At 40.6% G+C, this 17,427-nt stretch overlaps 1 protein-coding gene across 1 annotated transcript in view; it reads right to left on the bottom strand.

Annotated features, from left to right (window-relative positions):
* The window catches only part of LOC149271461 (microspherule protein 1-like), an 11,577-nt gene extending 723 nt beyond the window's left edge, over window positions 1–10,854 (bottom strand). Inside the window, exons 1-12 of the mRNA XM_089507397.1 lie at window positions 10,739–10,854; window positions 8,293–8,434; window positions 5,618–5,776; window positions 5,326–5,435; window positions 5,126–5,234; window positions 4,905–5,043; window positions 4,745–4,820; window positions 4,012–4,040; window positions 3,834–3,926; window positions 3,372–3,454; window positions 2,881–2,968; window positions 477–604 (exon numbers count right to left, since the gene is read on the bottom strand). Of these exons, the coding sequence (XP_089363523.1) occupies window positions 477–604; window positions 2,881–2,968; window positions 3,372–3,454; window positions 3,834–3,926; window positions 4,012–4,040; window positions 4,745–4,820; window positions 4,905–5,043; window positions 5,126–5,234; window positions 5,326–5,435; window positions 5,618–5,776; window positions 8,293–8,434; window positions 10,739–10,854 (1,272 nt within the window). The remainder of the gene's footprint in view (window positions 1–476; window positions 605–2,880; window positions 2,969–3,371; window positions 3,455–3,833; window positions 3,927–4,011; window positions 4,041–4,744; window positions 4,821–4,904; window positions 5,044–5,125; window positions 5,235–5,325; window positions 5,436–5,617; window positions 5,777–8,292; window positions 8,435–10,738) is intronic.
* Between the last annotated feature and the right edge of the window lie 6,573 nt (window positions 10,855–17,427).

Consider the following 17,427-nt stretch of genomic DNA (forward strand, 5'->3'; position numbering starts at 1 on the left):
TAGACTGTCCCTTAAAAGGTAAAAAATGTGTACTAGTATATTAAGTGTGCTCTGCTAAACCTACAAAAGCAATCTCCATAACGTATAACGTAGCAAACATTTCTTCAGCTCGCTTATATTCACAATAAACCCCCCCCCACACACACACACACACACACACACATCATGTTTCCAACTGAAAAGAATCACAGAAAATCTATATCAAATCCATAACAATATTTGCAGTGGTTTATACCATATAAAAGTTTTTAAAGAATACTCAAACCAAAAATTCCCAATAGTGGCACTTTGCTAGAAAACAATTTTTACAGATCAATTTACTACTTTAGTATCGTAGAAAATTATCTCTTAAAAATACTGATGTGGCAGATTACAGCCATCAACGGATGAACCAATAATCCGGGGAATTTCATGCCAAGACTCAATTTAGTAAACGTAGTTAAAATGCATAGACCTATTTCTTCAATCCTACTTACCTCCACGACAGAGTTATGACTAAGCTTCCACTTGCTCCCCGGCAGGACCGGGCGGCCATCAATATAAATAGCTCGTCGGCCCTCATTGGCTATAAAAAAGTCTCCATTGTTCTTTAGTTTGATGACGCCTACAAAAGTAATTAGGAAAGGAGGCTGCAGCTTTTATCAAAACCAACAATTACCTATAATGCATGTTATAAAACACGTAGGGTTGAAAACCTTTATATGAACAGTTAATCAGGGATAGGTCCGCTGCATGCTGGGATAAATCATCTTTCCAAATGATGAACAACAACGTATCCTATTTTTAATACTGCCATATGGTGTTAAATATGTCAAAGAAACAATGTTTTATGCTCTGTTGACTTATGTCAAGTTTATTTTGGGGTACAGAACTGCTGTAAGAGGAAGTGACTAAATATAATCACTGCAATATATAGAATGTTATAAAAACTAAACTAAATGAAAATTCCCACCATACTTTTACATCCTTTAGTTATCGTCCTGAGGTTTTAAGTAAAGAACAATGGAATATTCTTCACAAAAAGTCTCAAATAGGGCTGCAACCAACGATTATTTTAATAATCGATTAGTTGGCCGATTATTTTGTCGATTAATCGGATAAAAAAATACATTTTAAATTGAAGAAAAATTGCAATAAAAAACGTACAATTTACACTTTCATCTCTTTATTGCAATGGCCTCTCTCTATTCACCTTCTTATTTTACTGACATAATAATAAAAGCTACAAGAACCCAAACACAGTGTTTCTCAAACTAGGTTTTAATACAAAGTTATTAGTAAATATTAATTCATATGTTAACTATTTTTCATATTTAATAAAAACGATGAGAAAAAAGCCTTGTTTACATTTTTTTTTATTTACCAAACTGCCCCCAGTTATGCACATCTGACCCCCAGCTTGCCACTCTGCCCCCATATATGCCTTATACCTCTTATATGCCAGATTCCGCTGTGCCCCTGATATGCCTTTCAGGGCATATAGACAAATCTGGGGGTAAAAGGTATATCAGAGGGCTCAGTTGCATATCACTGGCATATAAGGAGTATATCCTTATATGCCAGTGATATGCAACTGAGCCCTCTGATATACCTTTTACCCCCAGATTTGTTTTATGCCCCCCTGATATGCCTAATATCGATATGCCTTATACCCCCTATATGCCACTGAGCCCCCTGATACCTTTTACCCCCAGATATGTTTATGCCCCCTGATATGCATAATACTCCCCATACACCACTATAACTCACCCATACACCACTCTGGCTCCTCCCCCTCCCATACACCACTGCCTCCTCTCCCCTCCCATACACCACTCTGCCTCCTCCCCCTCACATACTCCACTCTGCCTCCTCCCCCTCCCATACTCCACTCTGCCTCCTCCCCTCCCATACATCACTTTGGCTCCTCCCCCCTCCCATACTCCACTCTGCCTCCTCCCCCCTCCCATACTCCACTCTGCCTCCTCCCCCCTCCCATACTCCACTCTGCCTCCTCCCCCCTCCCATACTCCACTCTGCCTCCTCCCATACACCACTCTGGCTCCTCCCCCTCCCATATACCACTCTGCCTCCTGTGAACCTCTGTTGCTGACAAGACACCAGGGAGCCGGGTAGAGAGGCAGAGTGCCGTATGGGAGGGGGGAGGAGGCAGATGGGGGAGAGAGACGGAAGTGAGAGACCGGCCGACAGTGAGGAGAATCCAGGTCCCCTGCAGCGTTGCGGGGGATCTGGATTCTAGTGTTATAATCCGATCTCTGTTTGAGGTCGGATTATATAAGGAGAGGAGTTTTTCAGAGCTCTTTTTTTAATCGATAAAAATCTATTCGATGAATCGATAATGAAAATCGTTGACAACGATTTTCATTATCGATTATCGATTTTATCGATTAGTTGTTTCAGCCCTAGTCTCAAATAAACATTTCTATGTTTCACGCTAAACTCATGATGCTCTGCCATGTAGTGCCCAAGACCCGAAGCCCCTTGGAGATCGGAAAACTGATTACGTCACACGTGAAGGGGCATGAAGTGTAATCACATAACTATTGACTCAAATAACATCTAATGATGCTCTAAGCTTCGTGTACTTCACTTCTGGGGTAAGCTCAAGCTACAAGCACCCTTTTTAATAGATAACCTTAGAACACATGGCTATGTACCGATTGACAATATAACACCTACAGTAGAGGGGAAAAACAGTGGAACCTCCACTTTTACACTAACAATAGCTAACTAGCTACATAAATAACAGCTAGACATTTTTAAGACCCATACAATAGTGACAAAAAATCTGATCTGTACCAATATGAAGATATTCTGGAAACCTGTGGTAGAGCCAGTGCCCTGAATAATATGCAACTTCCAATCCAAAACCCTTATTACCTTGTTTGCGTGATATCTTCCATGCTGGGCCCTCCAGGGAAAGATCCACGTCAATCTGGTTGTCCTTAGTTGCTCTGCCAAGAGTTATCTGTCCAGAAAATTGTAATTTGTATGAAAGTTGAATAATGATCAACAATGCAACCCTGAGACTTCATAAGTTTATGTGAGCATTTCAGGTAGTAAAAGGGTTAAGGAAATGTATCAGAGTTTACAACACAAAATACTGCTTATGTGTTTACTGTAGAAATATATTCACGGTGCCAACGGTTTTGGACAGTAATTTCCAGCTACAGAGAAGCATGGACCGTATCCATCATATCACATCAATTATCCGTTCACCAGAACTTGGCCCAGGAGCCTGACGTTGCTCTTTAATTGTAGGCTAATGAATAACCTCCACCCAGTTTTTGGCAATTTGCCGGTATTCAAACATAAGGCCATTTTCATACAAAACCAGGACCTGCGGCTACAAATGGGGGGGGGCTTCTTACCTCTCGAGACCTCATCAAATATCGCACCATGCGTCCTCTCAACACGGCTAATGTTTGCGTGTCAAAGTCAGGGGAGCTCATCCCTATAAAAGAAACAATATCAATAGTTTGGCTGCTTCTACAGAAGTGAGTACATACATGCTGGGAGATCGAAATTGAAAATGGCATCCAACTCTAAGAAAGCAAAGGTAAAACCCACTGAGTGAACAAAAAAATACGCTATCATTGTTTTCACAGAATAGCTGTGTGCAAGCAGACGTGCGCTTATGCTTGTTTTGAGATAATACCATACTACATGATGGAAAATGAAAACTCTTTAGTTGCATGGCATCACACAGCAGCCATGTATTGCAGTGATACAAGTAAAACCTATTTAATTTGCATCAATGTGGCAAGGGACAGAGGTTAGAAAATCCAGAAACTGTCCTAAAAGCTTGTTTGTGGCCTGAGAAAGGAGTTCACCTGTGATACTGTCCACTAACACCTGCCACCGGTGCAGCTCCTGTTCCAGCTGACGGATTTCACGTTTCTGGCGGCGATCAGTGACTGTCATTTCTAAGATGAACATGGACAATTAGGCTTTAGACACTACAGAGCACTGAATGCCTTAAAAATAACGGACTTGGGAAACAGAACTCACCATGTTCGAGAACTTCATCTTTAGTATCTCTGCAAGAGGAAACATATTAGAACATGCAAGGAACATATTTGTTTTAATCTTTACTTCACCAACATGTTCTCTTTGAAGCTTAAATGCTTAATTTACTAAACTAATTTTCTCCTTTTTTCTGGGCTAAGTTTAAACTCATGATGGACAAAACAAATTCCTTAACTTGCCACAAACATCCATCTTTCTGGATAGTAATGAACCAGTGAAATGGGGGGGGGGGATTAATCATACAAAATGCTCATTTATTACAAGTACTTAAAATAGCTTTGAAATACGCATACTGGTTGTTATGTATATTGGTTTATTTAGTGCAATCATATTATGCATATCGGAGTCCCTTATACTATATGCAAAGCTTTACTTATATTCTTTAGTCATTGGAGTTGGAATATATTGTATAACCACCAGTCATATGTATGCTAGCTGAAAGCAGGATTCTCAGTTTCTAACCTTAATAGCAAAACACCCGATAAGCATACCATAAAATGCACTGGAGTTCATGCAAATCTGACTCCAATATCCATTTTACTTATATAAGCAGAGAAGTCCTTTAAATAAAAAGTGAATGGCAGTGAACCAGAATGTAGGCAAAAGCATAAGACCATCCTGAACGTGAGACAAGGTTTGAGGATTTAAAGCAGCTAAGGCATGACAGACTTATTTGCCAGATCCAATTCACAAGTCGAGTAATACAGATGCATACCTTAGCTTGCTATCATCAAGCATGTCTTCTGCATCAGAGAAATTTAGAACCTGGTCCCCTTTGGGCAGCGGCTGAACTGGAATACAAAAGAAAACAAATGAACAATCCTGTGGGGTTTTTACAATCACTTGTCAAACCGAGTTTAAGAAGTCAGTCCAACCTGTCTGGTCCTCCAGTAGATAGTACTGTTTCATTAGCTGCCAGTGGACCTGAAGATATTTGGCTGTGCGCGACACATAGAACACGTCTGGATGTTTGCTCAGCAAATCCTGAAACGTCTCCAGCGTTGGCTGAGAGTTCTGCGAAAGCAAAAGGAAAGTAGTAACACTGCACAATGGAAAACACCGACGTGGTTATCTCAGGTTATACAAACATACATACCGAACCCACTGTGCTTAATAAGTGCTCCTCAGCTTTACTAAACAACACTTTGCTCTGGATGGCCGCAATGGCTTCTGGGTGCAGCTGTCGGATTGCTTGGCACGCCAACCTTAAAAAAAAAATAATACAAATTACAATAAAATAGAGCCTATACTTTGCCGTTTCACCTACAGAGGAAAGATAATGAATGCCATACTTACTTTGAGATGACAGGATCATACAGCAAGGCATACCAGCGTTCTTGGATTTCACTTAGAGTAAAGCGACAACTAAACTTGGCTCCAAGATGCACAGCCTGCAGGTCATTTGTCTGAAAATACAGTTATGAGTAAACCATGTTAAACTCAGGCAATTAGTTGGTGCAGCAGATGTTCACATGATGTTAATACCAGGCATGAGTATAACATCTGATCTACATTAAGTGTTTTGGCAGCAGGTGAAAAAAAACACAACAACAGGAGAAACAAAGAGTACAAAATGCTGAAAACAGACCTGCAGAACTGTGTTGATAAGGAGAAGGTCATCTGTGGGTTTCCATCTGCCGAGATCCTTTGTCACCTGCATGGGTTGTTTACTTTTTTTGATGCGTTTGGTGATGCCGGGACTAGGAGCCAGAGATGTTGGGGCTGGAGTGGTGATGGCCTTACCAACCTGAATGAACAGAGCATATTTTAAAGTATTTTTGGCAAACTTCAAGTGATCAACTGGTATCACACAGAAACAGAGCAACTCTAAACTCTGATAAAGTAACAAGGTAAAACTGGCTTTTTTCAGCCAGGCTGGGGTACACACCAAATATAAATGAATAAATGCAACATTTGACCATTACTTTATTGCAATTATGTACCCAGCAACAGAAAAATACATATATTTTATTACACCAAAAGGGAGCATGGAAATGTAGGATATGCTCAACTTGAAACAAGACAATAAAAAGCTAGACTAATTTTCACTTTTGTACAAAATGATGCAATAGACGCTCCTGAATTTCAAGTACTCTCGACAAGATCACTATTTATTTTAACCCCTTCAATCCCAGGGGTTTTTGGTATCTCAAAGCCCGGAGCAGTTTTGCCATTTTTGGGGTATGTCGGTTTAGCGATTATTCTGCTTTCCTGTGAATAGTGTACCCATGTAAACTATATATTGTTTTTTCAAGGAGAGATTGAGCTTTCGTTTGATACCATAGTTGGATGATTAGCTGACAATTTAGAATGAGAAATTTTGTACATTTTCCCTCTGAATCCTCACAAAATTAGGTAAAGTGATGGAAAATCCCCTCCAAATTTATCAATTCAGGTGTCCTGATTTCAGAAATACCTAATTTACATAGATTTTCCAGACTTTCCCAGCACCAGGGAGCATACTATAAGGTATACAATTTTGTATACTTTTTATGCCTATGGCTTAACGGGTTTGGGGGTTGTGAACGGGGCCAGGAGGGTTATACTGGCTAGATGTTATGCTAGGGCAATGGGAAGTAAGGTTTTTTAATATTTTTTTTATTATTTTTTTTAATATATTTTTTATTTTATTACAATTTTTTTACATTTTTTTTTTTTTTTTATATATATTTTTTTAACACAGTCCTCTTAGGGACCTCCTGAACATGCCAGTGATGTCACAATGACATCACAGCTCACATTATAATTTTTTTTAGTATTATTTATATTATTATTTTAATGATTTCATATTATTTTTTTAATGAATTAACTTTTTTTTTTCAGCTTTTCTCTTTCAGGACGGGAGGGGGAGTGAGAGACATGGTTTCTCACTCCCCTCCCCACGATCCCCCTGCGATCTTTATGCAGGTCCTCACAGACCTGCATAGAGATCGTAGCGTCTCTGTGCCTCATCGGAGGGCAGGATATCCCCGCAGGGGATATCCTGTCCTCCGATGACCTTCCGCGATCGGGCAGTTTACAGTGTAGCAGCTTACCGGCTTTCATGCCGGAAGCTGTTACAGGCTTCTGCTGTCAGTTTGACAGCCTGGACTCCCGTGCAGCGGCAGGGATGTGTCCCTGACGCTGCACGAATTGCTGGACGTACCGGGACGTCCATAGGGGATTCTTAATAGGCGTCTTTTGGACGTCCCAGTACGTCTATAGGGGAATGAAGGGGTTAATTAACATCAAAAAGTTTGGTTTGCAATATATCAAGCTGTATTTTCAGCAGTCGTGTGAGGTGCCGTGCAGACTAAAGCTTTGAGACTCTCTGTTGGGAAGACGTTTGCTCTGTTCAACCCCAGGTTATCAAAACACTAGTTTTACACTGTAAATTCTATCAATTAATTCATTTAACATACAAAAACAAACATAAACCCCAAAAGAAGCAGTCAAATAAAAACTGAAATGAATATATGTCGCCGTCAATGCTTAAAGGAAACACAGAAAACGGCAGAGGTCCAGATGATAACCAACCTCATTATGTTAGCAAGAAAGATTGGATTATGCGTCATCGTTTGGTTGGGGTTCCTTACAGCCTTTACAGTTTTTTTATGATATGACACGTGCCGGTTGTCAATGAGGAACTGTAATCTCCTCCTGGTCACAATGTTTGAATGTAAGATATAGAAAGGTGGACGGATAAAGTACTCACGTGACCAGCACCTGTCCTCACAGCACTGCCCTTTACCATGTCCTGAGAAAGATGAAGCAGGCCCGGGGTCAGTGCACTCTGCACCCATACCTCTTCGGCATGGATCTAGGAGGAGAAAATTGGTGAAGACTCCCGTGGTGGGGGTTTGAGAAGCACAGAGCTCAAGGCTCAGTTTATCACACCACGGTAATGATACACTAACTTAAGAAGCCAAGGAATAATCCTTGTATCTTGATTAAGCAGGGGCTCACACTAAAGAAAAAAAAGAACAAGATGCCTAAAAGTTTAGGAGACTTGACACCATGATACTCATCATCCCCAACAGGACATGACATATTCCATTCTAAGGCAATGATTCTCTCATATCATATTAACTCACTTACAAATATTTGTATACAAAGTACACACAGCATTAACATGCCGACTGGGCTCAGGGATGCTCTCTGTCACCAGATATGATGGTGGAAACATTAGTTTACTTCTCACTTTCCTGTCATAATTTTATGATTATTTGAGAATGTATGACCAAGAAAGGATATGCAGAACGATTCCATGCATAGATTACACACTACCTTCTTCTTCTCACTGGATGACGGTTCACTGCCAGAACCACGTCCTGGTTCGCCTCCGCTAGGACCACGCGCACGACTTGTTGATTTGGCAAGACTGCTCTCAACCAGCTCGTCGTCAAACTTCTTACGCTTAATAAACCTATAACACCAAATCAATATGTTTATAAGACATATAATTAGAGAGGCATAGAGTCAGACAGCAAAAGAATTGACATCTATTAAAAACACTAAAACATTGGAAAGTAAATAAATAAATAATTGTTAATAACATTATTTCTTCACAAATTGCTTGTGCTAATGTTTTTGTCTATACTCTGGGGGGGGAAAAACAGTGAAATAATATTAGGCATCCCTGAAATGTTCAGAATGTGATACAATAGCATAAACGTCTACGGTTATCAAATATTCACTACATGTAAGTAAGAACTATATGTACCAAACCTCAAGGGAGACAGAAATCTATAAGATGTAAGAGGTGCGGTACACTTAATTGTACTTCAACATCATGTTAAATGCAATATGTGCCTTTCCTGCCAAAATTCATAAGTGTTCCCAGTGTGCTCAACCATAACGGCTTTAAGTGCGTGATACGTTTTAAAGGACCCAGCTTTTACCCCACTACAGTTTTCACCAGAGTATCTTTAAAATCAACATTGAATAGAAAAGTAGCAGTAACCAGCAGTTGGGTAAATAAATAATTCAAGAAGAGTCCATTATATCCTATTGTACAGCACTGTGGAACATGGCAGTGCTATAAAAAAAAAATCAATAAATGATATCTATATAAAAACTTTATGAACTTTTTTAGCATATCATCCCAATCATCCCTGTTAACAAGCCTGGGAATTACTTTCGGGGGGGAAAAAACTAATACTAACATAAAAAAAAGATGTATGGTATGTCATCCCATATTTTCCAGGCAAAGCTGTTATGAACTGTGAATAAATACAGAGTGTAGGAGGAGATGTTCCAGCTACTTCTACAATTATGTGCCAAATGCAATAATCTCACTGGCAAAATACAGCATTTACACTTCGAGCCGCACATCAGTGTAGACCTGTGTTACAACAGCAAGCATACAAGGTAGCCACGCTTGTTTCTATACCTTTATATATCTATATATGTTTAAGCTGAACTCGATTTTCAGAATTTCCTTAAACACAAAACACATGTAGTCGCCATAAAGCTAAACTTTTAGCCGCAGCCTGGTAAATATTTGGCTTGAAATCAATACATTCTTTCAATATCATTACATCTTTCTATTCTGGAAATTGCAGCCCCCCGGTCCTTTATATGCAGACAATGTACACCTTATATTAAAAATATAAGTAATTATTTTACAAACACAAATAAACCCATATTATAAATATAAGTGACCCTACAGAACAGTTTGAGACACTAGTATTCTAGATCGTAAGCTTGCAAGCCGAATCCTCTTTATTTGATGAGTGGTCATTCCCTTTGAATGTATGTATGGTAGTTAGTTCTGCGTACATAATTGCCATTATATAAATAAATAACAGTTATTTCCATCTCCATTAGATTGTAAGCTTGCAAGCGAGGCTCCTTTTACCTAATGTATTGGTTTGTCGGACATACACACCAAAGGAACAGTGCCTTCCGGGGAAGGAGGGGGTGCAGTCAGCAAACCACACTGCATCCTCAAATACATCTAATATACATAGTGTGTGGCGGGGTGTATTTTGGCAGACCAGTCCCTAAATCCCTACCTAGTACACCAAAAATCTGTCATATGGTACAAAAAAATTTCTATTTGCCCCAAATCGCTGTGTACAAGGCGTATGTGCTATACAAAAAGTTGTCACGGGAAAGAGATTTTTTTTTCTTGAGCTCCACAATGTTTATGTCAAATTTTGTTTTTGAATAAGAGAGCACAAAAAAGGTTTTAAGAGAGACTCATGTTACCCTTCCTGACAGTTGGTTTAAAAACTATATACTATTCTGCGGATCGTGTTAATTGCTGCAGCCAATGGACAAAAAGGGGAAATCGGGGGGGGGGGGGGGGGGGACTTTGAATTGGCAGATAACCTGCCCAAACCTTGCATGCGACAATACAACCATGTTCTGGTTGGTGCCCCTGTAACATCCAAATAGCATAAAATATTTGGGCAAAGATTTGTGGCAATTGTCCCAACGCTCCAGGAAAATAGCCTGGGGCGTCTGCTAACTATTTGGTGCAAAAAGAAATGTGTTTGGGAGTTTTAAACACGGACACGGGGAGTCACGATCTATTAAAGATATTCTAATAATGGCAAATTAGCTCTGGTCACCGGGGTCGGGTGAACCTCTGTCACGAGGGGGTTAATAAAGGGTAGACTACGGACATGTAGGTCAGCTGGCCAGACACAGGGACATTTGACTGCAGGGATTTAGTATTAGATGTTGTTTTCCATCCGTCAATACAGACGGAGCCGAACGTCACCTGGATGAGCTCCTCCTCTTGGGGATGAGGCCAGACCCCTGGGCCAGGCTCCGCTTGTGACCGGCGGACGAGTCCTCATCTTCGGACCGACTGGCTGAAGCCAGCAAACCCTCCATCTCCACACACGGAACCCGGGTGTAGTAGAAGGAAAAAACGTAAACAAACGATTACGGACCCATTATCCAATCCCATCCGCCGCTATCAGTACGAACTCACTAGCGGAAGTACTTCCGATCTACTTCCGGTATCAAAGTACCCGGAAATGCCGTTGCGATGTGGGAGGGTTACTTGTTGCCATATTAAAAGACGGCGCCCCTTCGCTGCAAGGGGAGCGGAGTGGCAAATATGTTTGCGTCCGCATAGTTATAATAAAGCCTTGTAACATATAGTTTAGAATTGCTTCCGGATTTGTTGATTCGACATGACTTCAAAGTGTGTGTAGAACTGTGTATACTACCAGCGATTGAATAATGTTCTCGCTAGTAAGGACTCGGTTATTTTACAGAGGGGGCTCCTTAATTAATGTTACATGCGCTTCCTCGCAGTTTTAAAAGCTACGTTTCAGCCTATCACAAAACCTACACTAGTGATGGGAAGTTCGGATCATTAAAGTGAATCGGATCATTTCGATTCGTTCACTGAAATGATCCGATTCATGATCCGGATCTTCGGATCACTCAGTGTGTCTGCACGGAGTTACTGTTTTCCAGTAACTCCGTGCAGGCACACTAACGATTGGCCCCGCCCCTTTCATTATGAATCCTCCCCCCTGCCTCCAGTGATGTCAATGAAGGCAGAGAGTCGTTCAAAGATTCGGATCTTACAGGGATCCGAATCTTACAGTGATCCGGATCACTGTAAGATCCGGATCACTGTAAGATCCGGATCATTGTAAGATCCGGATCTTTGAACGACTCTCTGCCTTCATTGGCATTGTAATCATTCAGAGAATGTCACCATACTGTTATAAATAATACATTAATAATCACTGCCCCCAGGATTTACATTCCCCTTTACCTGCAACTGCACCTTAAGTTAACTTTATTAAATTAATTAAATTAACCCTCACCATTAAATTAACCCTAAACACCCCATCAACCATGTCTGCCCCTAAAATTAACCCTTAACACCCCATCAACCATGACTGCCCCTAAAATTAACCCTTAACACCCCATTAACCATAACTGCCCCCAAATTAACCCTAAACACCTCATTAAGCATAAATGCCCCTAAATTAACACTAAAGACCCCATTAAGCATAACTGCCCCCAAATTAACCCTAAACACCTCATTAAGCATAACTGCCCCTAAATTAACACTAAAGACCCCATTAAGCATAACTACCCCCAAATTAACCCTAAACACCTCATTAAGCATAACTGCCCCTAAATTAACACTAAAGACCCATTAAGCATAACTGCCCCCAAATTAACCCTAAACACCTCATTAAGCATAACTGCCCCTAAATTAACACTAAAGACCCCATTAAGCATAACTGCCCCTAAATTATCCCTAAACACCCCATTAAGCATAACTGCCCCCAAATTAACACTAAAGACCCCATCAACCATACCAATTTATTAGGTAATTTATCTGGAGTACATGCAATTAATTTAGGGGCAGTTATGGTTAATGGAGTATTTAGGGTTAATTTCTGGGGCCGTTATGGTTAATGGGGTCTTTAGGGTTAATTTCAGGGGCCGTTATGGTTAATGGGATCTTTACGGTTAATTTCAGGGGCAGTTATGGTTGATGGGGTATAAGGGTTAATTTTATGCTGATGACTGAGGGTTAATTTAATTAATTTAATAAAGTTAACTGTAGGTGCAGTTATAGGTAAAGGGGGGGCAAACTCAGGGGAATCTAAATCCTGGGGGCAGTGTGAACATTATTAATGTATTTATTTATAAAAGTATGGTATCAGTGATATTCTCTGAATGATTCGAATCTCTGTAAGATTCGGATCCTTGTAAGATCCGGATCCCTGTAAGATTCGAATCATTCGACTCTTCGGATCATTCGACTCTTCGGATCATTCGACTCTTCGGATCATTCGACTCTTTGAACGACTCTCTGACTCTAAGAGTCATCGTTCCTGTGTGAATTAATGAGCTGTAACCTGACCCCAGAGTCTGTGTCTGAGTGCTCTGCAGATGACTCACAGCTCTAGGATCAGGTTACAGCTGCATGATTCACAGCCTGAACCGTTACAAACGAATCGTTCAGTCTAGTGAACCGACTCATCCGGATCACTAAAAAGAACCGGATCAAATGAACGATTCGTTCATGATCCGGACATCACTAACCTACACTTGGCGGGGGTTTTTTTTTTATCAGGGCTGACAACGTTCAAGATGGCCCTTCCACATACTAATAAAGCAGCACAAAACATGTAAATGCTGCTTAATTTCTTTGATCCTATAGGCACCAATGGGGTCTATATGCGTTTCTGCAAGTAAACAATTAAGCTTGCAGTAGTCCCCTGAAATCAGAGCACCCCGGGCTAATTGCCTCTTTTGCTTTTCTTGCCACTAGGGTTACCACATCAGCCATTTTGTTCCTGAACATATAATTTTTACATGTTCCTGACCCACATTATGTAGGATATGTAAAGTTCACATCCATATGGCCATACTTTTGCATCCACAAAAAAGGTGTTAAAGTACATCCTGGGTTTATTGCAGCAGCAGCAGGGAGCTGGCATTGGTGGTTCTGTGCCTGTAATTACAGAATAGCGGCACTCAGCAGAAATGCTAGTGCACCTTTAATGTTTGAATTAAAAATGAAAATAATATAAGAATTATTGGCACCCAGTGTTGTCATTGCCATACCTGGAAACTTCTGAGCTCCAGCTACATGGAGCCTACCCTTGTGGGCCGTTGCCAGGACTATCCACTGACATTAGTGGGCGATCCTGTTTACATTGCGGGAAACGGGAGGGAGTGGGGGGGCGTGTTAAGACCCCGCAACACAGACGATTTGGGTGTTGACTTGGTGAAACGCTGTGTCACGGATCTGGATAGTCCAACCAACCATCTCCACTGACTTGTGCTCCCTTAGCCTGGGACTCACACGCCTTCCCCGGTTTCCCAGTCACTAGCCGAGACTCAGTGTAGGGTATAACATTAAGAACGCTTTATTGTACACAGGCACAGGAATATATATATCCACCAAATGTATCGGTTTGTCTTAGTCTGTCAATTCTTGTCTTGTCATATCCCTTGAATTTATGTATTGTATTAAGCGCTGCGTAAACTGTTGGCTCTATATAAATAAAGGATAATAATAATAATCACATCAACACACAGAATGAGACGTCTGAGTAACATAACTGCCCCCTTTAGCTGGGGGATTCAGGTCTCCCAGGAACAATAGGGGAGATAAAGCCTCCACAAACTGACCCCCACCTCTTATATCTTCCACCGATCACCAGACAGGAGGCCTGGTTGGGTACCCTGTGGAGATAATCCTGTCTGGTTCTGGTGGGGCAGGAGGCTATTCTGGCCGCCCAATAGTTCCGGGGAGAAATCCTGAATGTCTCGGTACTGGAGGTGTGGGTGGCAGAGGGGCAGCTACTGGGTCGGGGCAATACAGAAAAGGGGTATAACTTAAAAACTGAGTACATGGGGGGTCCACAGGCAACAGATGGTTGCAACATTTGGGGAAATTACACCGAATGGATGTAAGAAGTGTTTAGCGATATTTTTCCTTGCCGACTTAGTTCACCGGTATTAGCTGCCTGGCCAGGCCGAAATGGGTTCCAGGCGAACAGGTGGTTGGGCCAGTATAATATCCACAGCGGTGTACCTGAATGGACCAGTCAGTCGCACGGTGTTTCTCTCGAAGTTCTGGTCAAATCAGAGAGTTCCCAGGTATGGTCATCGCCCATTATGTCAGATAATCCTAAATTCAGATTTAGCGCATTTGCCTCCTGAAACATGTAATTAATCCAACTGTTCAGAGAAGCACCACAGTCTATCCTCTTAATACCTACAATCGGCATCTTTTCCTCCCTATCTTCTCCCCACCAATGATTTGTTCACAAAGCCATCAGCAACATGCTGCAGCACCTGATCTGCCGCTTGAGCCGCGTGGCTCGTTCTCCCTCAACCTCCTAATGTACTGTAAACTCAAGAGAACAGGGTCTTCTTCCAGTATGTCTTAATGTGTGTTAACGTTATTGCCAATTTTGTATATTAATCATTTTAATGATATTACTTCCCCCTTACTTCCCCCTATTGCAATACCGCGATGGAATCTATTAGCACCCTATAAATAATATGTAATGTAAAAAGACATTTTTAAGAAGTCATTTGGCAGCAAACAGGTTAATTAGGAACTAATAAAAGTATAATTGTTTTGCGCTATCCCTAGTTCTATTCCGGTATCCTTAAGTATCAATATGGTTCCTTTAAAAAAAATAGCTTTACTGTCGTGGATGTCTTCGCAAAATGAATTATTGGTTTTACAAAACCTCTTGGGGATTATGTAATGGGAAGAAGGAAATGCAGTTAAGTGATTATTGATTCATGGGTAGTGGTGGAGATCAGGTTGGACATCACAAGTATTCAGTCATTTGGAGCAGTACTGACGAACGCTTGTTAGACATGGACAGAGCATCAAAGCCAAGCGGTGCCTGCGCTGCACACTTGGATCAAAGGTAATTTACCTTTTTATCTTTTCATGCTTTAGATTTTTGAGTCCTTTTTCTCATGATGTTTGTTTTTTAAGAAATTGACTTGCCTAACTGCATTACAAGAATGATGGGATTTATTTACTTCTATAGTGCCAGTGATTTGGGGTTTCCATTATAACAATCATACCATGCAGGGTATTATATCCTATGGGCATTCGCTCAATACTGTCATTCACCTGTCATTCCATAGAAAACAGATATAATCCCGCATAATCTGAGTTTTAGATCCTGTGTCTGTACTAGGGGAGTATGTGCGCCAAAGATCTATATGATATGTCAGAGGGTTTTCTCTGAAAAACAAGTTTCATTTTTCTCCTATTATATCCTATGGGCATTCACTCAATACTGTCATTCACCTGTCATTCCATTGAAAACAGATATAATCCCACATAATCTGAGTTTTAGAACCTGTGTCTATGCTAGGGGAGTATGTGTGCCAAAGATCTAAATGTCTTAAGCTTTTATTTAAAAATCAATTATTCTTTTCCCTTCCATTATAGTCTATCAGCATTCCTTCCCATTATAGTCTATGGGCAATTCATTTTGTCATTCGTTTTAGTATGTCACAGGGTATGTCTGTTCAGACATATTCAAACACATTGCTGACTGCTACTGCAGGCTAAAGTATTTGCAAATTGTCCTACATTGATGTGCAGCTCTTTCTTAAGTGGAGTTCCTTATGTTCATACCTGGGAACTCGGCGGGTTTGACCTGGAGTATAAAGGTTTTTGCCGTGAAGGGGCAGATTCTCACGGTCACACAGTCTAGAACTCACTCCTTCATATTGTGCACGGCTGTGATCATAAATAAGACTCATAATTGGTGCTTTTGCTACCGCTGTGTAAATGATTGATATTCTTGCTTGAATGCAAGTAGCTCAATAATGTGCATCTTTAAATAATGTCAAAGTTTCCATGAGGAACAGAAATAGAATCATTTGGGTAACACATTTGGAGAGTCACTACATAGAATCCTTATAATTGGCTATTAAAGGGTTAATATTTCAAGAGTCTTGGGGCAGATAAGAACCACTAAGCTCACCTAGTCAGTCCATTTTTCTGGTGCTCACTGGCTCATCCTAGATTCAGGATAGCTTTATGACTATTCCATGCATATTTAAATTCCCTCCCCGTTGACCCCTGCCACTTTCACTGGGGGGCTATTCCACCAATTTACAACCTTCTAAGTAAATTAAAACCTCCTTACATTACGCTTAAACCTCTGACCCTCTAGTTTTAGTTTATGACCTTTTTTCTAACCTTTCTTCTCATTTGAAATAAACTTCCCTGTTCCACTGTTCTTTGTTGAATGTAAGTATTTAAATGTTTCAATTACACCCCACCTCTCTTGTTTCCTACAAGCTATACATAGAGATCCTTTTGTTTTCATGATATTTTTCTATACTACAAACCAATCACGATTTTATAAGCCCTCGTTGGAACTGTCTCCAAAATGTCAGTGTGTTCTTCTGGAGATTGTGTCTTCAGAACGGTACACAATGTTCTTGGTGCAATCTAACCAGAGATCTATAAGGTGGCAGATTGACCTCTCTTTCTGCTACTAATGCCTCTCGCTATACAACCCATCACCATGCTAGCTTTTTCTACTACTTTATTTCTTTGCCTGCTTACCTTTAATTCCTCAGAATGGTCCCACACATTCTCATTTTAACTTCATTTAACTTAATTCAATTAAAAAATACAGTTAAACCCTATGTGTGTAAGTTATGTCGTGGTCATGTAAAAATACATTGCTACAACTGCCTTGAGAGACACTAATTGGACAACAGTAACCAGGGGAGTGCCTACCTTTTTCCTTGATAATGATTTGATGTTGTAAGGAAAAGACTGAAAAGATACAGATAACCAAATATATAGACTTCACAGGTGTAGGCACTCTCTCCCAGCAAGATGCAGGTGTGATAGAATAATAGAACATCTGTTATTCGGAAGCAGTGCAGATGGCATATCATAGGTTCCTCATCACTTTATAT

Source organism: Sceloporus occidentalis, unplaced genomic scaffold, assembly GCF_023333645.1.
Source record: "Sceloporus occidentalis isolate IW3139 unplaced genomic scaffold, rSceOcc1.0.p SCAF_506, whole genome shotgun sequence".
In the NCBI taxonomy this organism is placed as follows: domain Eukaryota; kingdom Metazoa; phylum Chordata; class Lepidosauria; order Squamata; family Phrynosomatidae; genus Sceloporus; species Sceloporus occidentalis.